Source organism: Pelophylax lessonae (genome assembly GCF_965119305.1).
Source record: "Pelophylax lessonae genome assembly, chromosome: 3".
In the NCBI taxonomy this organism is placed as follows: Eukaryota; Metazoa; Chordata; class Amphibia; order Anura; family Ranidae; genus Pelophylax; species Pelophylax lessonae.
In genome coordinates, this window is record NC_138770.1 from 575,197,742 (window position 1) to 575,225,658 (window position 27,917).

Genomic DNA, 27,917 nt, shown 5'->3' on the forward strand with positions numbered 1-27,917 from the left:
ACTTCCAAAGCCAAAATCTGACCCTTTATCATACTCAAGACCACACCATGCTCAACTTCAGATTGGAGAAAAGCCAGGATGCAAGGCATGACGTACTTGCGATGATTAAATCCTCTAGACTCACACCAGGCAAAATAAGATTTCCAAGTTGTGTGGTAAATCTTTCTTAAAAGTCGATTTCCAAGCTTTTAGCAAGATAGGAATGACTGAGGAATGACTGAATCAGAGACTCCCTTGTCTCTCAAGGCCCTGGCTACAGCAGTCTCGCCATTAAAAGTAGCCAAGGGTTGTATGCCAACATTTCTACAATGTTGGGTGTACCATATTCTCCTGGGCCAGCCCAGGGTGATCAGGATCTCTGAAATTCCTTTGACTCAAATTCTGTGGAGCAGAAGTAGCAACAGTGGGAAGGCATAAACTAGGGCAAATTATCACCAAAGCATCCACCAAAAAAAGCTAAAGGATCCCTGATTCTGGAGACAAACCTGTGCAATTTCAAATTGAATCTGGATGCCACAAGATCCACTTCTGGGGTCTCCCACTATCATCAGAGTTCCTCGAACACCTCTGGTTGAAGAGCCAACTCCCCCTGCAACAATTGTTGCCATCCAATTTTCCATACCTAAAATAAGGACGGTGGACAGGGCAGCAGACAGGAGGTTATCCACTTCCTCCTAAACCGGACTTCTGGTGCCACCTTAAATAAGTACACCAGTGTCACAGCATTGTCTGAGTGGACCCTTACATGAAGGCCCGTCAGCTTGCACCAACTAATGCAGTAGGGCAAGGCAAAGCACCCTCAAAATTCTAGGATGTCAACTGGCAACGACCTCTCCTGCAGGGACCAAGTTCCCTAGACTGAGATATTATCCAAAACTCCAACCTAGCCCATCAGGCTAGCGTCCACTGTCAAGACCCTTTAAGATGGAGGAAGGAGTGATTTTCCCATCTCCAGCATCCCTGAGGAGATCTACCAGTCAAGAGAGTGGACCAGTCTTATGTTTGGGTCCAATATCAGGGAATTAAATGACTCTGTCCTCCTGTTTCATGCCGCTAAAACATTCTGCTAGAGGAGCCTGGAATTCAACTGGGCAAAAGTCACTGACTCAAAAAGGAGGCTACCATCTTTTCCTGAACCCTCATGCAAAAACAAATCAAGAACTTTGTCTGCGTATTGAACAAGATCACCTGAGAGGTCAAGACATTTGCCCAGAGGGAGGATCGCTCTCACCTGTACAGCATCTAGGATCAAACTTAAATATTCCAACCCCGGTGTTGAGGCTGACTTCTGTAAATTCAGAACCCATCTGAATCTTTCCAGAGCACACACCATAAGAAAAACATTGATCTCTAGCAGTAAGTGCTTCCTCAAGAGTCAATTGTCTAGGTATCCTATAATAGGGGTACCCTGGGTATGAAGGAGCCCCAGAGCCTCAGCCATTACCCTGGTGAACACTCTGGGAGCTATGGACAGGCACGCAAACTGACTGGCGGTCCTCTACCACAATCTGCAGAAACCTCTGGTGAGGTGGAAAGATTGGAACATGCAGGTAAACTTCTTTGATATCCTTTGTTGCCAGGAAATCTCCCTGCTAGAGAGATCAGCATAGACTGCACTGATTTCATCCAGAACTTCTGCAATGGAAGGAACTTGCCAAGCCTCTTCAGATCCAAGACCAGACTAACATTGCCAATGATTTCAGAAACGGAAAAGGTCAGAGAAGCAACTGTGACATTTTTCACCCTCTGTAACCGGAATCTTCACTCCTTGAGACCGAAGACAATTGAGAGCTTGCAAAAGAGCAAACCTTTTTGTGGATTCAAGAAAATATTTAAACACAGAAACGCAGATGGTGAAAGCTATAAAATTCCAGCTTGTAGCTGCAGCCAAAATATTGAGGATGTATTTATCATTCAAATCAATGCAAAGGACTGGCAAACCCACCTGAATTAGTGGAGATGCCCCATCATTGTAAGAGCACTTGTCCCCCAGTTTAGCGGCTTTGGAGTCCATGGTTTTGAACGGAACTGGGACTGGGTTTGGGCTTAGAGCCAGAGGCCTGAGACTGGCAACAGGAATGCTTTTTGGAAATAGGAGGGGCACGTTTTTGAAATGTAGGCTTACACTTTTAATAAGTAACCGGGTACTCTTACCCGCTGTCATTTTCTGGATGTAATCTTACAAAGCAGTACCAAACTTACTTTCGCCTTGAAAAAGGTAAACGTTCCACATGCTTCTTGCAGGGTAATTTCACTGACCAAAGCCTGCACACGTGAACAGACAAGACCCCTGAAGATAAAGATGCTGCATGGAGTCCTTCAGGGTGATCACGGAGAAGCTAATGGTGTGGGAAATCCCCCAGGCTTCTGCTTGTTTTGGTATCTCCACTAGTTGGATCCCTCTTGCTCTTATGTGACAAGATCAGGCCTTAAAGGATACATTCACCTTTATACAAAAAAAATAAATGCACTTTTTTTGCAGATAAAAAAAAAACGTACATTTATTATTTTTTGTTGTAGGAGCCTGTAAAACATTGCCCCAGCAATTAGCAGATCCCTGATGCCATGCAGGACTCCTACAGACCCGTTAGTGTATATGCTAGCTCGTGCCTGACTGGGCAAGCCGATACACTCTGACAGAATCAATTCGCTACCACAGCCCTTACATCGCTGTGGTAGTTTAAGAAATACAAGCCGACAGCCTCCAAGGCTGTCAGGACTTGTAGTTTTCCATTCACAGGACACGGTGAATGAGTGATGCGACTGTGCTGGTCTCCTAATCCCAGATGGAGCCAATGAAAAGCTAGCTACCTTTTTATGCAGAGATGGCACATACATGACCATCTTACACTAGTAAGAGAACTGAAGCCTTGCCTAGCTGGGAGGACCTAGGAGATTTACTGTCTTTTTTTGTCAGTGTCCAATCATATAAAGGTGGCAGCATAACCCTATTGTCAAAGATATGAAGTTGCTCTGAGTCCCATGATGTACACTAAAAATAAAAAATGTTAAAACATTAACATAAAGATACGTTTATGTACACTAAATTTATTGAAAAACTTTCACTATTTCTGTAACTAGGTGACAAAGGCAGTTCTTAAAAACCCATAAGGCACATATAATACAAAGTACTTAAAGCGGCTCTTCAGTCATTTTTTTTCATCTTTCCATCTATTAAATCCTTTGCCCTTGTTGTTTAAACTTTGGATAGCAATTTTTTTTTTTCTACCAGTAAATACCTTATACAGCCCACTTACTCTCTTGTCTGGTCATTAGCCTAGGCTAATGACATCATGCACAGCTCTCCCTCTCTAACTCTAGTGAGAGTTTGCCAGCAAGGGAAGAGGGATGAGTCATAGGAGGGCCAATGATAACTGCAAAGCTGTGTGTCTATGTAAATCCAGGAAGTGAACAGGCAGCAGCTTCAGATACCTACAGTTAAAATGGCTGTAGCCAGACATAGTGGAGGGAGATTTCTGCAACATATAGTTGGCAAGTACAGAATCACAGCATATATTAAGTAATATGCAGAGTGGTTTGAGGGAAGCTTCAGAATGGCAAATATGTTTTTATTACAAATGTCAGCACACTGCAGTTTCTCTCTTAAAAGTAAAGTACTCACGTCTCTGTGTCAGATACCAAGGACTCATTGTTGCAGACATCATTAAAAGTATGAAGTTGGTTCTATATAAAAGAAAACCATTATTAAAAAAAAATAAAAAATAAGGGAAAAACAGCTAACACACTATCTAAAGAGATAGACGAAAATTTTTGGCAATGTTAAAACGCAACTGGATCACAAAGTATCCGAAAGAAGATTTTTCTATATCACACATAGAAGGTAAAAGGGAAAATCATAATGGTTGCCAAGGTCTTCAAGAGGAATAAAAAGTCAAAGCTGACCATATCCCACAGAAAATACAGGCAGTTCTCTGGAGATCAGCCCCAAATAATGCCTTGAACAATATGCATAAAGGAAGGAGCAAGTTCAATATCTTAAGGCAACCAGTGGGAAATCACCTATTTGTTCTGATTAGGCGTTATGGGCATCTGCCCATCTCTGAGCTTTGGAATATTACAAAGACATTTCTATAATAGGCATAATACTATTCTAATACCGTTCTAATACAAAAAGCAAATACATTGGTTTCCGAACTGAACTTTAAAGGTGTTTTAAAACCTCATTTTTTTCAATTCTACCTAATCAATAAAAATAAAAACTAGATCTGTTCTTACTAAGAGGTTACCATAGCGATATGGCAAACACCTACCGTTATTTGACTCAAGCCAGCAAGCCTCATTGTTAGTGTGGGTGACATAAAATATTTGAAAGCCAAGTCAAGGCTCTCTTTATCAAAGCACAAAGCTGTGTCCAGAGGCTCTTTCACAGTGCTCCACATAAGGTCAGCCATGTTCCTAGCCGCACTCTGCCGCAGCTCCTGGTCAGACAGCTTACACAAATACCTGGAAAAAAGCAAATAGAAAATCGCATCTGTAAACCAATATAACACCTCAATCTACAGGAAAAGCCCTTCATTCTGTGGCTTGACTGTGTGTCAATATACTCAGATGTTGCATGCAGCGCCTGGCCAATTTAAAAAAAAAAAACAAAAAAATCTTTGGACAGAGGCAGAGGTTCTAAACGCATAATCTTAAAGGCACCTTTCACACATTAAGGGCTCTTTCACACGGGCGGTCCGATCAGATCCGCCTGTCAGTTTTTTTAGGCGGATCTGATCGGATGCCCCATTCAGCCCTATGGCGCAGCGGATGTCAGCGGTGACACCCGCTGCCATCCGCATCCGATCCTGTCCGTGAAATCCGGACGGATGGAAACCCTATTTTCCATCCGTCCTGGGGATCGGATGAGAGCGGACAGGCGGTCCGCTCTCATCCGATTCCCAATAGAGAGCAGCAGGGGCTGTGACACCTCCCTCTCCGCACTGCAAGCGGAGACGGAACTGTCATCCGCCGGCTCAGCGGGGATCGCGGATCGATCCCCGCTGAGCAGCACGGATCCGTCTACGGAGGCGGACCGTGTGAAAGAGCCCTAAGACTGTTAATTTTATCAGTTCAGTAACATTTAAAAGAAAAAAAAAAGGAGTTGAAGTTTACATCAGTTTTTCCATCAGCAGCTCATCAGTTTTTTTTACATCCACTATGGATGCAAAAATTAACCGTTTTTTTTTTTTTTTTTTTTTTCAATTACATCAGCTACTTTTTTTTTTTTTTTTTTTTTTTTTAAGAACAAAAATAGCAATTTGACCCATTTAAAAAAATTGATGTTGAAGGATGCAGATGTAAACTGATGTGAATGAATTATCATCCATTTTTCTATAGAGATGCATTGATGTCCGTGTTTCAAAAAAGGGCTCTAAAAGTACAGGTAATTCTATTGCTTTCCTAGTCTCCCGTTTGAAAGTTAATTCCTTATGTCAGCTGCTAAATACCCAAGCAGTGACTTCATCTCTTTCGATGCAGTCACTATACAGCCAACAATTTTCCACCCTGCTCCCTACATCCAAAGTCAAAGGCAGCCACAAAGTAACTTTATCAGAGGAACTGACATCAAGTGATAAGGTTACATTTCTTTAGTTAGCATGTTTTGTCTTATGTACGGATTTGAACTGGATCTAGCTACAGTGTAAAAAAACAAGCTCTTAAGCCCCTTTTACACAGCCATTATGATCAAGTCTGCCTTTTGGTTTTCAGTCGGACCTGCACAGAAGTCAAGGCAGCTCTCTGGACAGACGGGTGTAAATGAACGAATGCCCATTTAAAAACTACTTCCGGAACGCCCATTGTGTATTTACGTCGCTACTTTGACATTAAATACCGGGGTTATGACACCAGATAGCTGCCATAACCCGGGTATTTTCTTACACGGCAGGTGGTCCGCTTTAGAATAAAAGTGGTCCCAGCAGCATTCGCCACAGGATCAATTTAAAGGGCAGCGGGAGAGGTGCCCACCCCCCTTCTGCCGCTTTCTGGTCATTTTCCCCGCTTACCAGAGCCATCAGTAGCAGAAAAAAATGATCCGATTCAGTGTTGCTGGGCAGGAAGTCAAGTGAAGGCAAGATGGCCTCCACTCGACCATGCCCTTGGAGGACCAGAGCGACCTCAAACGTCACTTTCACTCAATGGCCTTAAAGGGCTAAAGAATTTTTCTTTTTGCTTTGAAGTGTAAAAAATGTGAGATCTGGGGTCTTTTTTTGACCCCAGATCTCATATTAAAAATAGGACCTGAACTGCTTATTTCTATTACAAGGGATGTTAACGTTCCTTGTAATAGGAATAAAAGTGATCAAAAAAAATTTTTTAGAGACAATGTAAAACAAAAATAAAATGTAAAATAAGAAAAAAAAAATAATTTAAAGCACTTTGTCCCTTCGACCAACACATACGCAAGAAAGACGCACCCACATATGTAAACGGTGTTCAAACCACACGTGTGGTATCGCCATGATCATTACAGCAAGAGCAATAATTCTAGCACAAGACCTTCTATGTAACTGGTAACCTATAAAAATGTTTAAACTTCACCTATGGAGATTTTTTAGGCACCAAAGTTTGTCGCCATTCCACGAGTGTGCGCAAATTTGAAGCATGACATGTTGGGTATCAGTTTACTCGGTGTAACATTATCTTTCACATTATAGAAAATAAAAGTGGGCTTTGTTTTCTTATTATTTAATTAAAAAAAGTGTATTTCCCCCCCCCCCCCCCCAAAAAAAAAAATTGCGTTTGTAAGACCGCTGCACAAATACGGTGTGACCTAAAGTATTGCAATTATCTCCATTATATTCTCTAGGGTGTCTGCTAAAAGAAAGATAAAAGAAAAAGAATTGGCAGCACTCCAGGTTGAGTCAAAATCCAGGTTTATTGACTGGACATCCAAATATGACAATCGTGACAAGGTAGACGCGTTTCACACACTGACTGTGTGCTTAATCATTAGTAATGATTAAGCACACAGTCAGTGTGTGAAACGCGTCTACCTTGTCACGATTGTCATATTTGGATGTCCAGTCAATAAACCTGGATTTTGACTCAACCTGGAGTGCTGCCAATTCTTTTTCTTTTATCAAGTTTTCACGGAGGCGAGCCGGGGCATGCACCTGTGTGAGTCATCAGGCAATTACACCACCTTGAGTAGGACTCCTTGTCTGTTTAAAAGAAAGATATATAATGTTTGGGGGTTCTAAGTACTTTTCTAGAAAACATTACTGATTTTAACTTGTAAACAACAAGAGTCAGAAAAAAGCCGCCTACCTCGGAGTCTGATTGCGTTTGCTAAAAAGGTAAAGGGCTGCTTTTTTCATTTTGGCAGACTAGATCTGAGGTAGCCGGATGTAATCCCATAGCGAGGTCTGTAAATGTCAGCACTGCAGAAACTGAGCAAGCATGGATATGACATCCCGTCCCACAGGGGATCATCTCACAAATAACCTGCTGATCAGATCGGAGTCCACCCTGTGTGAAAGGGGCCTTAACCTATTGCATAATAGAGCTAAGACTGAAAGTGTTTGCCATCTACTAGAACAGTACAGCGATACCATCAAAAATACCAAATTGGGACATGCAAAACATTCTCTTACCTTATAACATAGGTTCTAAATGGTATAATATGCTGCATAACAGCAGGGATGTGCAACCATATTCTGATCTACAAAAGAAATAAAATAAAACAAACCACAATTACCACCATATTTCCCTTTTCATGACCACTTCTATTTTTCCAAGCTAATGGCATACACTCAAAACCCTACGTAACCAGTAACATTGATATTTACAGTAAATGCTTCAAAATCATGACACTCCCAAGCTACATTTAGCATAAAAGGTAAACTGTATTGTGAGCTTGGGCAAAACATTTTGCTTAATTACAATGCAAATTTTTAGCACTCAAAATGGAGCAAAAAATGCAAGCAGTCATAAAACTCACTATTATGCAATACATGGCCAACTTTGCCAACTTTGATTTCCAATGTTTTAAACACTTTAGGAGGGTAACTTACGTTGGAAACAACAGTGATGAATGCATGAGCTATCAGAAAGGGAAGGGTCTCTGGGGTCCCATACTCGAAGCAATCCTTCATAAGAGAAAGGCCATTTTTCCCACAGAAGAGACACACGTAACGGAGAAGGTGCAAGGGGACTTCCACGTCCTACAAGGACAAAGAAATAAAATTAAAGAAAAAAAAAAAAGGCAAACCAGCCATGTGTTTCATGCTATGTGCTCAATACAGAATGGTGGTCATGGAAAGGGAAGAAGCATTATGCATTTCGGATAAAACTATAAAATCTGTTAATCACACCCCAGTAGTTATGAATAGATCCAACTTTGTAATTTGTATGGATAGTAATTTTATTTTCTAATTTATATTAAAAATAAAAAAAATCCTGGTTTCCACATGCTGAGACAAGTCTGTTACTAAATGTAACTTGTCAGTTAAAGGCCAAGTGCACTTTTAGTGAAATGTAAACAAGTCCACTTTCCCTACCCTCCTAAACTAACCTAAAACATCCCCAACCATCTACTTATTTACCTCACCAAAGTAGCCATGGCTGTCTCACCTATTTTCATGGGTGAAACTTTTTCCAACATTGGCTTTGCCAGCACAGTCCCACTGACTTGAATTAGAATGTTAGAAGTAATAGACTTATGGTTTATAAGGATGTAACTAATATGCTAGACTGCAGCCTCCCTTGATTATAGCCCGAAAGCTATATAATGTAAAGAGGGGGGTGCGGTCTATTTAATAATTTAGTGTAGTATTAAATGTGGTAAAAATATATATAAATACATAAGAGAGAGGATGGATAAAAAGGACATGTATATAATAAATGCACTGTGTGAATATATAAAAATCAAAGTGTGGTGTGCATAAAGTGTGCAATCAATGTAAACAGACTAATTATATACTCATAAATATATATATATATGTATCTTTAAATTACATAAAAGGTGATAGGAAATAAAATATCAAAAAACCGTAAGTGCAACGGCGAATACAAGGTGAACAATCGTCAATAGGGTAAAATGACAAGTGCATGCGATGAGTGTATATACAAAGAAATAAATATAAAGTGCCAAATGCGTGCAATCGTATTGTTATGCATACATATAAATGCAGGTAAGTGACAAACTCAATGGTAATTGGTGATATAAAAGGAAAAGGGAAGTGATAAGTCCAATTGTGCACTATTGTGATTTGAAAAATCCAGAAGTGATTTCAGCAGGTGCCAAACTGATATTATCAAAGCCGGAAGTGACGATTTCTTTCCTTTCCCGCCTCCATCATTGTGTGTGTCCGCAGAGAGGAGACCCGGTGGGGGAAGGACGGCGAGGAGCACGAACCCTACACTGATCTGTTACATGCTTCTTGAGAAGTGGTCTACTTGCATCGATTAAGCATTCCTCTAACACCGGATCTTCAGCGGTCTTGATTAATAGCTGGGAGAGGCTGACTCATTAAGTTGAGCAGCCAAGGAAATCTGGTAAGCTGCTTAACATATCCCATCACCGAGGTGTTCCCTTCCTTCACATACCCTGGGTGTCATGGGTTGAATCACTTCTTGCAATATTGTGCACGTGGATTTATGAATTTATTTTATATCATTTATATTGGGACTCATTCATTTGGACACTCTTTTTCTTCATTATAAACATCATTGTGATTAGTAGTTTTTTTTCCATTCATTTGGACACTATTTATCAATTTTGTGATCATTAATACTCTTAGCGCTACACTTTTATGTTTCATTGTTAATTTGAGTCACTGTTGGTTGATTTTGTGTTGGCTGCTGACCTATATTTATTAATTATTTATCATATTAGCGCGGAAATTCTTTCTATTTTTTATATATATATAAAAATATATTGTTATATTAAAAAACATTTTTCGTTTGTTTACGTTCACTTTAACAAATGCCTACCCTTATATCCTTAAAATGATTTATTTTCTTGTTCATGTCTCAAGGTTATGGCATGGTCGTTTTTCACTACCAAAATAATTGGATTTTTGTCTTACCGTAAAATCCTTTTCTCTGAAGTTCATTGACTGACGCAGTCTCTGTTCTTCATAACAGTAGGGTTATACTGCCCCCTACAGGAGTAGGACACTAGGCAGAAAAAAAAGTTCTGGCTACGCCTATGGGCAGTCCCAGGGGGTATATCCCTTCTATAGGATGTCAGATTTGTAACAAAGCAGTGTCAGAGAAAACAATACCAACCCAACTCAAAATAGAGGGGCTGGTACTGCATTAATCAATGAACTTCGGAGAAAAGTATTTTTACGGAAAGACAAAAATCCAATTTTTTCTATCGTTTATTGACGGACGCAGTCTCTGTTCATTATAACAGTAGGGACGTCCCAAAGCAGTGCCATAAACCATGAGGAGTGGGAACAGCAGAACATAATTCCCCGAGGCTGAACCACAGCCAACCAGGCAACATAGGACTCATCAGAACAACAAGATGAGACCCACCTGAAAACAAACACCCTCAAGGGAGACTAAAACACCCATAAAAGGCAGCCTGCAAAACTTTGTGGCCAAAGGAGGCATCTGCAGATGCCAGCACATCCACCTTATAAAACTTTGTGAAGGTATGAACAGACAACCAGGTAGCCGCCTTGCAAACCTGAATCACAGATGCCTGCCTGATGGCGAAAGGCTCAGGAAGCACTTTCGAAAATACTCTGTAGTCACCAAGAACACCCTGATTGCCCGAACCACATCCAAAGTAGGCAGTGCAAATTCCTTAGGATGTTTAGGCTTAGGACACAAGGAGGGTAACACAATGTCCTCATTTAAATAGAAACTGGAAACCACCTTCGAAAGCAAGGACAGATCCGGACAAAGCACCACTTTATCCCGGGAGAACAACGCCACCAGTTCAGACACCCTGCGCGCAGAAGTAATGGCCTCAAAGAAGGCCCCCCTCTGAGATAAGGTAAGCAGGGGAATCTCCCGAATATTTTCAAAGGGAGGTTTCTGGAGAACCGACATGTACCAAATTAAGATCCCAAGGTGGCAATAGAGGTCACACCGGAGGAGCCAAGTGTCGCACCCCTTGGAAAAAGCTACGCACCAGGGAATGGGAGGCAAATGGCCTTTGGAAGAAAATTGCCAAGGCCAAAACTTGATCCTTGATAGTACTCAAGGACAATTTTGAAGTTGAAGGAAAGCCAATATCTGAGTCACCGAGTAAGAGCCGAGGGGGAACCCCAAGAAAATCACACCACGCACTGTAAGACTTCCACGTACGATGATAGATCTTTCTAGAAGTCACTTTTCTCACTTTAAGCAGAGAGGGGATCACTGCATCAGACAATCCCCTGTCCTTCAGCACCTGGCTTTCAACAGCCAAGACGTCAAAGCCAGTGACTGTAAAGCAGGATGTAAGATTGGTCCTTGAGACAGCAGATCCTCCCTGAGAGGAAGTCTCCAAGGAATGTCTGCGACTAACCTGACCAGGTCGGCGTAACAAGCTCAGCAAGGCCAGTCCGAAGCCACAAGGATGACCGGACACTCTTCTGCCTCGTTCTTGCGAAGATGTTTTGGCAGCAACTTGAGCAGAGGAAAGGCATACATTAGCTGATACTGAGCCCACAGAGCCACCAGCGCATTTGTGGCGTCTGCCAGAGGGTCCCAAGACGGGGCACAAACCTCTGCACTTTCCTGTTGATCCGAAATGCCAACAGATCTTCGTCTGGAGTGCCCCAACGAAGGCACAGCTGCTGGAACACCTCCAGATGGAAAGACCATTCCCCTGGAGCCAAGGTCTGCTGACTGAGGTAATCTGCCTATCAATTTTCCACTCCTGGAATGTGAAGTGGGAAGAGAGCCGAAACAAAGCGTTCCGCCCACCAGAGGATGCCTGCCACCTCCAAGGCCGCAAGGACACTTCTGGTGCCCCCTTGGTGATTGAAATAAGCCCACGGCCTTGGTATTGTCCGATTGAATGTGCACTGGATATCCCTGAAGGTACTCTGTCCAGTGGACTAGGCAAAGCCTGATCACTAAACTCCAGAACATTGATCGTTAATGTAACGAGACCCTTGCTCGCTCGCTTCCGCTCTCCCGACACTCCTCTGTTTCTAGTGAGTCAGCTTGCAGATAGCAACGTCTGATGGTTCAGTCAACCAAGGCTTCGGGATCCGAACTACAGCTATGTGCCGTTCGGAATCCATTAGAACAAACACCAAGCAGGCTGTATGTAAGTTCAAACAGGAAGACGATTTATTGGAAGAACACAGCACACTTTTATACAGAATTTGGAACATCCTGCCCCCAACAACCTCTTTCCCATTGGTCAATTGCACAGTACATGCCGTTCTCCTTCAGGTCCTCCTTAGCCATGCAAATGAGGACTTGAAAATGAGTCAGCAGGGATTGGCCCGTTAGCTTGATTAGAAGGACTGTTATGTGTAATGAGACAGAAGCCCCCAGGGGACAATCAATGTACACAATAGCCAGACACAGAACAATGGTTCCATAACGAGCCCCCCTAATACACATTACTCTGAGTGTCAATACATCCCTTAGCAGACAACAGGTGGGTTCATTAGCACACCCGACAATAGGTGAATGGAAAGCCACCTCAGACAAAAGCAACATTGTTAGACAGTCAAGTCTCCTCATTGAACTTCCTGGAATGACCATATTAGGAGTTGTACTTCCTGGTCAAAGACCTCATGGCAAATGGGAACAAATCTCAATATTTCTACATAGAGACCTTGCTGACAACTATGAAGCAATCCAAACCATCACCCATCTGTCCTTAAATTCCAGTGACTGTGAACACCGTCACAGGTGTAACCTGGATTATTCCAGGGACCAAACTTCTTGAGCAGAAAGCTTGCCGAGAACACCTCCCCACCCGGACAGAATGGCTTCTGTGGTGATAACTGTCCAATATATGGGGAGGAAGGATTTTCCTTGTTTGAGCATCGGGGACTGAAGCCACCATAACAGGGACCCCCTGGTCACCTGGCTCAGCTGGATCTGGTTGTCCAGGGAACTTGGACCTTTGTTTCATTTGAGAAGGATTTCCTTCTGGAGGATTCTCGTGTGAAATTGAGCGAAAGGTACCGCCACGAAGTACGACACCATCAGTGCCAGAACTCTCATACAAGTCCTGAAGGGACGACCATTTGCTGGACAACAATAGCTGAATCGCAGTCGGGAGTTTTTGAAGTTTGTCCGGAGGAAACACCCTGGCTGAGGAAGAGTCCAAAGTCAGACCCATATAATCCAGTCTCATGGAAGGAACCAGGAACGACTTCTGAAGGTTCAGAATCCACCCGAACGCCTCCAGAGTTCTCGTGGTGACCTCCAAGTTTGTCACCAGCGCCGTGGGAGACTCCGCATGGAGAAGCAGATCCTCCAGGTAACCCAGGACCGATATCCCCCTCTGGCGTAACAACGCCAGGACCGGAGCAAATACCTTTGTGAAGACCCAAGGAGCTGAAGCGAGACCAAAGGGTAACGCCACAAACGGATAGTGATCCTTTCCCATGGCAAAACGCAGAGAACGTTGATGTCTTGAACATATTAGGATGTGAAGGTAGGCATTTGAGGTCTATGGAGGCCAGAAAATCCTTCTGATGTAGGGAAGCCACCACCATGCGAATGGATTTCATCTTGAATTTCTGAACTCGCACGAAGCAATTCAGTGCCTGTAGGTTCAGGATTGGACGCACATTGCCTTCCTTCCTGGGGACCGTAAACAGGTTTGAATAAAAGCCCTGAAAACGTTCTGAAGACAGATCCGAAACTATTACTCCTTGTTTTAACAGGTCCTTTACCGCCCCAAAAGAGAGCCCATAAGCAATCCGGGGACAGCCGCACATTGGAAGGGAAGAACCATACCGGGGGGCCAGATTGAAACTCGATCTTGTAACCGGGCCGAATGACCTCGTGAACCCACTTGTCTTGTATCCAGGATAGCAACAGGTCCGGAAACCAGCAAAGATGCACCCCCCCCCCACCCCAGATACGGGTGAGGGCGCACCTACAGGCAAAAGGGGTCTTATCTGCAGGTCTGGAGTAACCAGACTTTGTTTTCCAGACCAGGGTCGCCCGGAGCCTCCCGAAAGACTTAGATCCCTTATCAATTGACCCTGAGGGATGAAAAAACTATGTGCTGAAAAGGAGGGACCCAGTCTACGACGAGGGTCCTTACCCTTGTTAGCCTGTGGGAGAAAGGTACTCTTACCCCCTGTAAGACCTTTGATAATGTCTTCACAGTAAGCCCCAAACAGGCGATCACCTTGAAAAGGTAGATCAGACAAGGTCTTCTTTGAGGTCTGATCTTGCGCGGTGGCGAAGGGAGAAGTGTCATCACCACTATCAGAGGAGACAGGGCGCGAGGTAGTAGACCGGGCAGGGAGACCCACGTCTGCGGCGGCTGAATCAGAATCGGACACATCAGAAGAGGCAGTGGTAGGCGGGGGGTGTTTTTTTTAGCATTTTCCCCCCTTAAAGGCCAGCTCCACCAAGGACACAAAGGCTTTCAAGACCGCTGACTGTGCATCTATGGAAGGCTAGGATCCGGAGGGCCAGGTGGGGAAACGTGTTCCACAGAGCCCATGTCGCAGCAGGGGAACTCCGCAGAAGAATTTTTATATAAACATCCCACCGCGCTATAGTGCCCCAAAAAGATCAGACACAAGCACCGAAGACCCTTAGCAGAGAGGGAGAGACCCCCCCCAGATTCACCACCTGCACCAGAGATGCACCAGGAAGGCACGTGTCTGCAGCGATCTGAGATCAGGAGGAAACCTGAGTGTCAGCACTAGGTAACCCTACTGTTATGAAGAACAGAGACTGCGTCCCTCAATCAACAATAGAGAGAAAGGCAAAATTTGAAAAAAATTGGACACAAATGTAGAAGTAGCTTTAGATACATTATTTGTATTTCTGGCACAGTTAGTTATGAAAGCCAAGTAATTGGCCTATGGGCAGTCCACTGCCCAGGAGGTATACTCCCTCTCTCTATTGGTACAAGCAGTGCCAGAAGAATTGCAACTCCACATAGGGGTAGGTGCTGTGCCCGTCAATGAACATTTATGGTAAGTCAAAAATCCCATTTTTGCTTTCGTTCATTGACGGACACAGCTCCTGATCTTCAACGCCATTCGGATGTCCTAAAGCAGTGTTAAACACGAGGGGTGGGGACAGCAAATAAATTCCCAAAGCTAAAACAGCAGCCAACCTAGCAACAGGAGCTCAACCAAAACAACTGGAGCCCATCTGAAAAAAAACAATACACCCTCAAAGAGGATCAGGCCCTCTAAACATCAGCCTGCAAACCCTTGCGGACAAAAGAAGCATCCGCAGATGCCAACACATCTACTTTATAGAACTTTGTGAAAGTGCGCTCCGACGACCAGGTAGCAGCCTTGCTATCCTGCGTCACTGACACCTGATAACGGAAGACCCAGGAGGCTTTAAGTGCCCGAGTAGAGTGCGCCTTGACAGCGAAAGGAGAAACCTGACCCCTGAAGAATAGACCTGAATAACAGTCTGTCTGATCCATCTGGAAATGGTCGCAGAGGAAGTGGGCAACCCTTTCCGAGGCCCATCCCTGAGCACAAATAGTGAGTCTGACTTCCTAAAAGACTCCGTAGCTGCCAGGTACACCCAAAATTGCCTAGACCACATCCAAAGCATGCAAGGCAATTTCCTTCCAATGCAATGACTTCATTAAAATGAAAATCAGAGACATCCTTTGGAAGGAATGAAGGACAGGGCTAAGAATCGCTTTATCGCTGTGAATTACCATTGTGAGCAATCGGATAACGCCGCCAGTTCCAACACCCTGCACGCAGAGGTGATAGCCACCAAAAAAGCCACCTTCTAAGACAGCGTAAGCAAGGGAATCTCCCGAGGTTTCTCAAAGGGAGGCTTCTGGAGGACAGAAAGCACCAAATTGAGGTCCCAAGGCGGCAACTGGGATCGCTTTGGAGCAACCAAATGTCGGACACCCTGAAGAAAGGTACGCACCAAGGAGTGTGTGGCCAAGGGTCGTTGGAAGAAGATCGCCAAGGCCGATACCTGGCCCTTGACAGTACTCAAGGCCAATTTCTGTTCAACCCCCATTGAAGGAAGGTCAAGATCTGAGCCACCGAGAAGGACCGTGCATGAACCTCAGACTCACACCACACAATGTATGTCTTCCACGTACAATCTTATATCTTCCAAGAAATAGATTACCTAGCTTTTAACAGCGTTGGAATCACTGACTCAGATAAACCTCTATCAATCAGCACCTGGCATTAAAACAGCCAAGACGTCAAAGACAGCAACAATTGATGATCATCGAAGACAGGCCCGGAAAGCAGATCCTCCCTAAGAGGAAGCTTCTAAGAAATGTCGCAGACCAGCCACACCAGATCGGCTTACCAAGCCCAACGAGGCCAGTCTGGGGCTTGAGAGGAAGGAAGGCGTAAATCAGACGATACTGACCTCACGGTGACCTTCTAAAAATTCAGAATCCAGCTGAACTCCCTAAGAGTGCGTATGGTGATTTCCCGGTTTTTCACCAGAGCAGGAGGTCACCCAAGTAGCCCAGTACTGCGATCCACCGATGGTGTAACAATGCTAGCACCAGGGCTAACACTTTTGTGAAGACCCGAGGAGCAGGGGCGAGAACAAAGGGTAACGTCACAAACTGCTAATGCTCCTCTCCCACGACAAAGCTGAGGAAACGCTGATGACCGGCAAATATTGAAATGTGAAGGCAAGCACCCTTGATGTTGATCGAGGCAAGAAAATCCCCCTGATGCAGGGATGCCATCACCATGCGAATGGACAACATCCTGAACTTCTGCACCCGCACAAAGCAGTTCAGCGCCTTGAGGTCCAGGATTGGGCACACCTTGCTTTCCTTCCTGGGAACTGTAAACAGGTTTGAGTAAAAACTAAAACGTTCCGAAGTCTTAATCAGGACAAACACCCCTTGAAGCAACAGGTCCTATACTGCCCCAAACAGACCCTGTAAATAGTTCAGGAACAGGTGCAAGTTGGAAGGAAAGATCTTTCCTGGGGGACAAGAGTGAAGGTCAATTTTGTAGCCAGACCGAATGACTTTGTGGACCCACTTGTCTTGTACCAGGGAAGTCCACAATAGTGATCGACCGATATCGTTTTTTTAATGCCGATACCGATATTTTGGTCATCGGATATCGGTATCAGCCGATATTTTCGGACATTTTTTTTTTTTTAAGTTTTTATTTTTCTAAAGATACTCCTTGTGGAGGGATCTGGGGGTCTAAAAGACCCCAAACCCCTCCTCGGCCCCGAAAAGCATTCAAAACGCCAAGTTTGGCTGTTTTGAATGCTGTCAGTTTTTTTTAAATTCGGCGCCGAGTACCCGGAAGTGATGTCATGACATCACTTCCGGGTTTTTTACATGAAGACCCGGGTCCTCTCTTCGGCGGCGGTAGAATGCCCAGGTCTCCCAGTGGGACGGGAGACCCGGGCGAGCCACGGAAGGCGGTGGGCGTCCCTTTCCGCTCCTTGTAATTACAGCCGAGTGGCTTCTCAGCTGCATCGGTTGTCATTACAAGTCAGCCGACCGTCGGCTATGGACACCGGTACCGGGGTGATGTCTCTAGCTGCAGGCATCACCACGGTACAAGCACTTTCCCTAAATATCAGCAATATCAGTAACCTGAGGGGCCAATTCCGATATATAGCGGGGAAAGTGTATATCGGCACCGATAGATCGGTGTTGCCGATAATCGGTCGATCCCTAGTCCACAGGTCCGGAAACCAACGAAGACGTCCCCCCCACCCCCCGAAACGGGTGAGTACGCACCTTCATGCTGAAGGAGCCTTTTCCACGGGTCTGGGAGGAGCTCGCTCTCGGTTTGCCAGACCAGGTTTGTTTGGATCCTCAGGAGGAGGCCCTGAAAGGCTTCGAACCCTTGTCAGACAACCCTGAGACAAAAAAAATTCTTATAAGCCGACGACGAGGTTCCTTGCCCTTAGTAGCCTGCGGGGAAAAAAGTACTCTTTTCCCCCTGAGAGAGCTTTAATGATGTCATCTAGGGTAGCCCCGAATAGGCGATCCCCTTGAAAGGGGAGATCAGTCAAGGCATTTTTAGAAGTCTGGTCCGCAGTCCAGCATTTGAGCCAAAAAACACGCAGAAGAACCACTGCCGAAACAGAGAGCCGAGCAACTAGGGGAGTCATATCCAAAGAGGCATCACAGAAACTGCAGCCCCTGGACCAGCTGGTCCGCTAGCTAAGCAAAGGCAGGGGGGAGCTGTTCTCCCTCCAGGTCACAGCTGAAAAGATCAGCCCACTCAGTCAGAGTTTGTGACACCAGGGCAATGGTGAATACCGGCCTCAGTGCTGAACCAGCCAGAGTGTACATATTGCGGGCTACTGCCTCCGCCTTCCTGTCAGCCAAATCCTTAAAAGCCAGGGACTTTTCAACCGGAATCAAGGGTCCACCATCGGTGGAACAGTCCACTTCTTAATAAGGGGCTCCTCATAGGGGTATCACCTAGCAAATCGCTTGGGGACCCCAAGGGGACGCTAGTCATCCCTACGCTTTAGTGACAATTCTGTCAAAATAGGCGGGGAAAGGAAATAGCTTTGCAGCTCTTGATGGCTTGTGAGTGCCAAAGGGAACCGGAGCCTCTGTCTCATGCACAGATGCAATCAGTGCTTCCAACAGCACCTTTTTCGTGCGCGGTTACAGATGTGGAGGAATCATCCTCATTATCTGAGGATTCCGGGCGCGTGACCGCAGACCCAGCAGGGTGACCCACATCCGCGGTGGCTGACTTAGATTCAGGTTCTGATGAGACAGATGAGGCGGGGGGCTTTTTGCTAGCCTGTCGCCCAAAAGCCACCTTCACCCGAGACACAAACGACTCCAGGACCGCCGGCAGTGCATCGATGGATGGTTGAGACTCAGAGGGCCCCACAGCCTTAGGGGGCGGGGTCAGGTGTGGAGATGTCCTCCTAAGACTTCATGAGTCACCAGTTGGACCCCCACAAAAAGTGTAAAACACTGCAAAGGGACAATGCCCACCAGGCTGGCAGCAACACCCGGTCACCAGGCACAAAGCACCAAGCGATCCTCAGCAGAGAGGGAGAGGACCCAACCAGATTCACCACCCAGCAGAAACGTGCACCTGCAGCCACCAGGATAATCTTCACTATGTGCGGCGTTCAGGACGTAAAAAAGATCCAGGAGTCAGCACCAGGGGGTGAGGAGGGGCTCCCACCATCGAAATTGCCACCCACAGGGCTCCACTATCATGGCCCCTGCTATTTTAATGGCAAACCACCGCAAAATGCAGGCCTGACTAGCCCCCCCCCCCCATCGCCAGCATAGCGCCCTTCCCCCACCCCTGGAGGTGGACCAGACCACCCACACAGCCCCAGCATATGTGGAGGGGGGGTAGGATGGGGGGACAGATGAAAGTAGAGTGCCTGACGGGAAGGAGGGGATCCCAGGGGTCCGACTGTCCCAAGGAGGGGCCCACATCCACCCCAATACCCTCCAGGGGAAAGGGAGGACAGTTACCCAACATACCAGGGACCAGGTGGGCACTGCTCCAGACAGAACCCCTTGCCATTGAAATGGGGGGGCTGTCGGCCAGGAGGAACGCTGAGACCCTGTCGTATGCAACCTTGTAAGGAATTTAACTCGCAGGCCAGCCCCCGTACAATGGGGCTATGTCGTGGCCGACACCTAGTGCAGAGCTGAGGTCTATGCGTGCACTCGCTGGCCAGACTGGAGTGATCACTGGATCTAGATTATCAAGCCCATCGCCCAGTCCAGCAGTTGATTGTAGATCTCGCAGAAAAAAAAAAAAAAAAAAAAAAAAAGGAGAAAATATTTTTATCTAAAAAGAAAAAAATTGCCAGGAACAGAGATCCCAGCAAGGAACTAGGTCCTTACTCCTGACTAGGCAGAAAAAAAAAAAACTATAGCAGAGAGAGGGAGTATAGCCCTTTGGACTGCCCACAGACATAATCAGACTTTTTTTTTCTGCCTAGTGTCCTATTCCTGTAGGGGGGCCTTATAACCTAATGGTTATGAAGATCAGGAGCAGTGTCATCAATGAACGAAAGATAAAAAATGAATTCCTGCTATATGAAACCGTTCTTACATAGTTACATAGTAGGTGAGGTTGAATAAAGACAATAGTCCATCCAGTTCAACCTGTGTAGGTGTGTGTGGCTGTAATCATCTAACATAGCCCTTAGTGTACTGATCCTTGAGATGTATATCTAAGAGTCTTTTGAAAGCCACCATACTACCCGCAGAAACCACCTCTTGTGGTAGAGAATTCCACAATCTTGTAGCCCTAACAGTAAAGATCCTCCTCGTTGCCTGAGGTTAAAACTCTTCTCCTCTAATCGCATTGTATGTCCTCGAGTCCTCATGCAATTCCTTCGAATGAACAGCTTTTTTTCTAAGCTGAGATCCCCATTAAGCCATTTATAAATTGCTATCATGTCCCCCCTCAGACGTCTCTTCTCCAGGGAGAATAAATTGAGTGATTGCAGCCGCTCTTCATAGTTAAGGTCCTCCAACCCCCTAATCAGTTTAGTTGCCCTTCTCTGGACTCTCTCCAGCACCAACACATCCCTCCTAAGGACTGGCGACCAGAACTGGACAGAATACTCCAGATGCGGTCGGACCAGAGTTTTATAAAGTGGAAGGATTATAGTCTTATCTCTGGAATACATGCCTTTCTTTATGCATGCTAATATTCTGTTGGCTTTGGCAGCTGCCGCTTGATATTGCATGCTGTTGCCTAATCTATCATCAACCAAGACTCCCAGATCCTTCTCCATTTTTGATTCCCCCAAGGGTTCCCCTCCTAACGTGTATTGTGCTTTTATGTTTTTAGTCCCCAAGTGCAAAACCTTACACTTCTCCACGTTAAACCTTATTTGCCATGTCGTTGCCCACTCCGTAAATTTTGTCCAGGTCATTCTGTAGGATATCTGCTTCATGCTGTGCAGTTATTGCCCTGGCCAATTTTGTGTCATCTGCAAAAACTGATAACGAACTACTGATCCCGTCCTCAATGCTGTTCATGAATAAATTGAACAAGGATGGTCCCAGGACTGAGCCCTGGGGCACCCCGCTTACTACCTCAGACCAATCTGAGTATGCGCTGTTTATTACCACCCTTTGGACCCGGCCTTTTAGCCAGTTCCGTATCCAAGAGCAAACCCTGCTGTCGATACCTGCAGACCTTATTTTATAAATTAAGCGCTTGTGGGGAACTGTATCATGTGGGGAACTGTATCAAACGCCTTAGCGAAATCCAAGTACACCGCATCCACTGGTCTGCCCCTATCTAGCTCACAGCTCACCTCCTCGTAGAATGCTAAGAGATTGGTTTGATTATTATTCGGGATATAGTGCCAACAGTTTACACAGCACTTTACAACATAAAACCTGGTACACACTATTAGGTTTTTTTTCTGTTCAACCCAGCTGGTTAAATAAAAAACACAAAAAAGAAAAAAAAAAAAAAAAAAAACTGTCAGCTCTGGTCAGAGCCGCTGTACTAATGATCTGACATTTGTAGATAGAGCAATCTTCCCCACTGAGCTGTTGTGTTCTGACCGGGGGGCCTCCATTTTTTTATTGAATTTGACCAGTGTGTACAGGGCTAAGACCAGATAGTACTATTACAATGCAATTTAATACAGTAGGAATCAGAAGGCCCTGCTCGTTAGAGCATACAATCTAAGAGGGAGGGTCAAGAAATACAAAAGGTAAAAGTTGCGGGGGATGGGCTGATTGAGAAAACAACAAAAATACAGTTGTGGGGGCAGGATAGACTTCTCTGAGGAGAGGAGTTTTCAGGGCTCATCTAAAAGTGGACAGAGTAGAAGATAGTAAGACAAATTGGGGGTAGGGAGTCCCAGAGAACGGGAGAGGCTCTGAATGAGTCCTGGAGGCGAACATGGAAGGAGACAAGGGAGCTAAAGAGCAGGAGGTCTTGGGAGGAACGAAGAGAAAGATTTGGTTGGTATTTTAAGACAAGGTTAGTGATGTAGTTGGGGGTTCTGGATGGCTTTGTAAGTGGTTAGTATCTTGAATCTAATTTGTTGGGCGAGTGGTAGTAAGTGGAGGGATCGGCAGAGAGGCGAATAAAAATGGATTTTTGTAAAATCTTACCGTAAAATCCTTTTCTCTTAGCTCATTGACAGACTTAGTCCTCGGTGATACAGCACCTTCGGGTTTATGTTGCCTCCACAGGAGTAGGACTAGACAGGAAATAAAATGCTCTGGCCACACCTTAGGGGCAGTCCCAGAGGGTATATCCTCTCTCTCTCTGCCTCAGCAAATCAGTTATGTCATAAAGCAGTCTTTAGAGAATTTAACCCAACCCAACTCAAAAAAAAAACAGAGGGGCGGGTACTACGTCTGTCAATGAGCTAAGAGAAAAGGATTTTACGGTAAGATTTTACAAAAATCCATTTTTCTCTATCGCTCATTGACAGACGTAGTCCTCGGTGATACAGCACCTTCGGGAAGTCCCAGAGCAGTATCACAAATGAGGGGTGGGAAAATGGAAATCAAATCCAATCTAGAAGGCCCAACCGGTGCCAACTAGAAGTTTACAATGCTCATCCTTAATGATGAGACTCAACAAAAAAAAATTTTCAAACAGAAAAAAACCCTCAAGGTAGACCACCGGTCTCCTCAAATAGCGGCCTGCAAAACCTTGCGGCCAAATGAGGCATCCGCCGATGCCATCACATCAATTTTATAAAATTTTGTAAAGGTATGTACCGACGACCAGGTGGCCGCCTTACATACCTGGACCACTGGCGCCTGATGGCGAAAGGCCCAGGAAGTACTGAGCGCTCGAGTGGAGTGCGCCCTAACAGGGAACGGAGGACTCTGACCCTTAATAGAATAAGCCTGTACCACCGTCTGTCTAATCCATTTGGCAATAGTCGCGGCAGATGCAGGCAACCCCTTTCTGGGGCCATCCGTGATCACAAAAAGTGAATCCGTCTTACGGAATGATTCCGTAGCTTTCAGGTATACCCTGATTGCCCGAACCACATCCAAGGAATGCAACGCATGTTCCCGATGATGATTGGGCTGAGGACACAAGGAAGGTAGTACAATATCTTCATTCAGATGAAAATCTGAAACCACCTTTGGAAGAAAGGATGGCTTAGGATGAAGCACTACCTTATCCCTATGAATCACTAAGTATGGGGACTGGCATGATAAAGCAGCCAGTTCTGACACCCTGCGTGCAGAAGTGATAGCCACCAAGAAGGCCACCTTCTGGGATAATGTAAGCAAGGGAATCTCCCTGATGTTTTCAAAAGGAGGTTTCTGTAGAACCGACAAAACCAAAATTAAGATCCCAGGGCGGTAAGGGCGCGCGGACTGGTGGAGCCAGGTGCCGCACCCCCTGGATGAAATTCCGCACCAAGGACTTGGTAGCTAAAGGTTTCTGAAAGAAGATTGCTAATGCTGAAACTTGACCCTTGATGGTGCTCAAGGCTAGCTTATGCTCAACCCCTTTCTGCAGAAAGGCCAATATTCGAGTCACCGAATAGGTACGTGGAGGAAATCCTAAAGATTCGCACCACGCGATATAAGTCTTCCATGTGTGATAATAGACTCTGCTGGAAGTCGCTTTCCTTGCTTTAATAAGGGTAGGAATGACTGAAGCTGACAACCCTCTGTCCTTCAGTACTTGGGTCTCAATGGCCAGGCCATTAAAACCAGCGACTGTAAAGCACAATGGTAGATTGGTCCTCTAGACCGCAGACACTCCCTGAGACGCAGTTCCCACGGAACGTCCGCGACTATCAAGTCCAAGTCGGCCAGGCCGGCTTGGCGAGGCCAGCCTAGAATTTCTAGGACCACTGGCACTGACGGGATTTGAACCAGGCGTCCCTAGAGCTATCTGGCCCGACCATCCAAGAAAGTCTGGTCGTTCTCTGTTCCCACACATTTATCCGACACCTGATTCCTATCAGGAACGGTGATCTCTCCTGGTTGAATCTCAGGGACCGAAGTCACCCGGCTAGAGGCTTCTTGGTCTATCTGGTCAACCAGATCCGATTCCTGTGGGGAATTGAGACTAATCTTAGGAAAAGGTAAAGTAAAAGATCTGTTCAGGGAACAGTGACTACCGCTCCCTGTAGCACTTAAATGTTGGAAGGGAAGAATCGCACCGGTAGTAGTAGTCGATACTCGATCTAATGTCCTGAATACCGGTGAAAACGTCCCCCCACCCTCAAACCGGGTGGGGGCGCACCTTCAGGCTGTGTAATCCTTTGCTTCGGGTTTGGCTGAGTCGGTCCTCCGTTTGTCCGACCAGCCTTTCTTGAACCCTCCTGGAGGAGTCTTGCCTTTCCCGCTTGTTCCAGCCGGGCGTGCGAACCCTTTATGGGCGGTAAAGAAAGGTCCTCGCTTGTTGCGAGGTCCCTTAGCTTTAGTAGCCTGTGGCAAGAAAGTGCTCTTGCCCCCAGTGGCATCCTTAATGATTTCATCTAGGGTGGCCCCAAAATAGGCGATTCCCCTGAAAAGGGAGATTCGTCAAGGTCTTTTTGGAACCTAGGTCAGCTGACCAGCATTTTAACCACAGCACACGTCTGAGGATTACCGCTGACATAGATGCATGCCCTAATAGGGGAGTAGTGTCCAAGGCTGTAGCCCTTGTATAATCTGTTCCATCAAATCAGATGTTTCCTGGGGAATCTCTTTTCCCCTAAGGTCTTGGCGTACCAATCTCGCCCATTCCGTAAGTGTCTGGGAAACTAGACCAATAACAATTACTGGTCTAAATGCTGACCCTATCAGAGAGAAGATAGTGCGGGACTCTGCTTCCATCTTCCGATCCACCGGATCCTTAAAGGACGAAGTGTCCTCCACTGGGATAACCGTGGCTTTATTCAGCCTGGAAATAGGTGGATCCACCACTGGTGGTACCGTCCATTTCTTAATGAGGGATTCCTCAAACGGATAGCGTCTAGCAATACGCTTGGAAATAGTAAAGGTACGTTTAGAATGCTCCCATTCTCCTTTAATTTTATTACCAAAACACTTGGGTACAGGAAAAACCTTCACCGTTTTGATGGGCTTGTTAGTACCAAAGGGAATCTCTGTTTCAGTTGCCTCTGCCGGTAAAACCTCAAGTCTTAAGGTTTCCCGCACCGCCACAACTAGTGCGTCCACCAATGCTTCTTCCTGAATTATGGCGGAAGAATGCACGTCCTCCTCACTGTCTGAGGGAGCTTTACCTGAGATAACAGCCCTTGCAGAGGGACCTGCAGCTGCAGTGACCATCTCTGAATCTGAGTCAGAGGTGTCAGATATTATAGGGGTAGGCGGGGGTCGCTTTCTTGACTCCCGTCCCTGACAGGCCGCCTCCACCCGAGCCACCATACACTCCAAAACTGCTGTAAATGCATCCATGCTCTGTGCACCGGCGGGTCCCGAGGCCCCCTCGAGGGAAACAGGTGTGGGTACTTGTGTGGCAGGGTCCATTAATATTCCAGTAACTACCCGGAAACTTCAATCCAACTTAAATAAAAAACTTTTTTTTTTTTTTTTCCAGACCCCCAGCGCCACAAAAGCCCCTCAGTGTTACCTGCTAGGGATCCCTATCGAGCGAGAGAGAGAGAGAGATAGACCCCCAGGCTCACCACTTGATGCTCAGAGTTCACTTGCAACAGGTTACAGCGCTGTGTCCACAAACAGGAAGTCTTTTGGCTGGCTGCCCAGGAAGAAAGGAGGCGGCTCCGCCCCTCTGCACGCCTACCGGCGCCTCCCCTAGCTCCACGAGGTGTTGGAGTCACCTCAAACATGGCCGCCCCCATGCTGCAGACACGAGGCTATGCCAAAATGGCGGCCTCGTGCGATCTACGGCGGTTTGCACAGCATAGCGGCGTCCTGCAGTAACTAGGCATCGCAAAACCTCTCTCTCATGGAGATCAGCTTGACCGGCGGTACCGAACCCTGGCGGAACCGCATGGCCGTCGGGAGACCTGCTTCAGCTGGAGGAATGACCTGGCAAGCCGCATCCCTGTCCTGTGACTTCTGACAGGTAGGATACTTCTTGTAACACAGTAAGCTTCCAGTGCTGCCACATATTACAATCATTTAAACATACTTTGTAATTAGATTGTCAGCTCCCAAACCAAGCCTGCTGGCTTTTTGTACACAAAAATCACACTCAATTAGGGGGATCTTTGACATGTTATAGGATAGAGGGGAACCCATCCTTACCATTACAGAGAGGGGCCCGCGTTCACCACAAGACCCGTCAGGGGGAAAAGGGGAACATACTACTCACCATACCGGAACCAGGCGGGCGCCATTCCTGACAGTACCCCTCTCCACCGAAGTTGGAGGGCTGTCGACCAATACGGACGCCGTGACTCATGGTCCTTGGCGTTTCAGCGAGACGTTTAACTCGCAGGGTCAGTCCCTCCAGTGGGACAATGTCGCGGCCGACCCAGCGCGGAGCTATGGCCTGCACGCGCTCGTAGGCTGAACTGGGGTGACCACTGGATCTCAACATCCCGCCCGTCGCCCAGTTCAGCTTTCTTGCTTGAAGATCTCACAGGAACACTGGAGAAAAAAAGCTGTCTAAAAAATCTTTTCTAAGAAAAAAATCCTGCCAGGACCGAAGATCCCAGCAAGGTATCTAGGTCCTTACTCCTGACTAGACAGAAAAAAACTGATTTGCTGAGGCAGAGAGAGAGAGGATATACCCTCTGGGACTGCCCCTAAGGCGTGGCCAGAGCATTTTATTTCCTGTCTAGTCCTACTCCTGTGGAGGCAACATAAACCCGAAGGTGCTGTATCACCGAGGACTACGTCTGTCAATGAGCGATAGAGAAATATAGCTATACAAATCTCATATCATAATTAACCTACAGGCCAAGATCACACAGTGCATCCGGAAAGTATTGGCAGCACTTCACTTTTTCAACAATTTATGTTACGTTACAACCTTATTCCAAAATGGATTAAATTCATTATTTTCCTTTCAATTCTACAAACAACACTCCATAAGAACAACCTGAAAGAAGTTTGTTTGAAATCTTTGCAAATGTATTAAAAATTAAAAAAATTACAAGTATTCACTGCCTTTGCCATAATACTCAAAACTGAGCTCAGGTGGATCCTGTTTCCACTGATTAGTCTTGAGATATGTCTACAACTTGGAGTCCACCTGTGGTAAATTCAGTTGACTGGACATGATTTCGAAAAAAGGCACACACCTGTCTATATATGGTCCCACAGTTATCAGTGCATGTCAGAGCACAAACCAAGCCATGAAGTCCAAGGAACTGTCTGCAGATCTCGGAGACAGGATTGTATCGAGGCACAGATCTAGGGAAAGGTACAGAAACTTTTCTGAAGCATTGAAGGTCCCAATGAGCACAGTGGCATCTAACTGTAAATGGAAGAAGTTTAGAACATCCAGGGCTCTCCCTAGAGCGGGCCGCCCAGCCAAATTGAGTGATCAGGGGAGAAGGGCCTTAGTCAGGGAGGTGACCAAGAACCCCAAGGTCACTCCAGTGTTTGTGGAGAGAGAACCTTTCAGAACAACCACAATCTCTGCAACACTCCACCAATCAGGCCTGAATGGTAGAGTGGCCAGACGGAAGCCACTCCTTAGTAAAAGGCACCAGACAGCACGCCTGGAGTTTGCCAAAAGGCACCTGAAGGACTCGACCATGAGAAACAACCTTTTTTGGTCTGATGAAACAAAGATTGAACTCTTTGGCCTGAATGGTAAGCCTTATGTCTGGAGGAAACCAGACACCGCTCATTACCTGGCCAATACCATCCCTATAGTGAAGCATGGTTGTGGCAGCATCATGCTGTGGGGAGGTTTTTCAGCACCAGGAAGTAGAAGACTAGTCAGGAT

The 27,917-nt window shown here is 45.9% G+C and overlaps 1 protein-coding gene across 1 annotated transcript in view; it reads right to left on the reverse strand.

The window, feature by feature from the left end:
- The window catches only part of USP34 (ubiquitin specific peptidase 34), a 600,284-nt gene that overhangs the window by 473,924 nt on the left and 98,443 nt on the right, over positions 1 to 27,917 (reverse strand). The window contains exons 5-8 of the mRNA XM_082250967.1: positions 8,019 to 8,168; positions 7,599 to 7,666; positions 4,272 to 4,464; positions 3,623 to 3,684 (exon numbers count right to left, since the gene is read on the reverse strand). Of these exons, the coding sequence (XP_082107093.1) occupies positions 3,623 to 3,684; positions 4,272 to 4,464; positions 7,599 to 7,666; positions 8,019 to 8,168 (473 nt within the window). The remainder of the gene's footprint in view (positions 1 to 3,622; positions 3,685 to 4,271; positions 4,465 to 7,598; positions 7,667 to 8,018; positions 8,169 to 27,917) is intronic.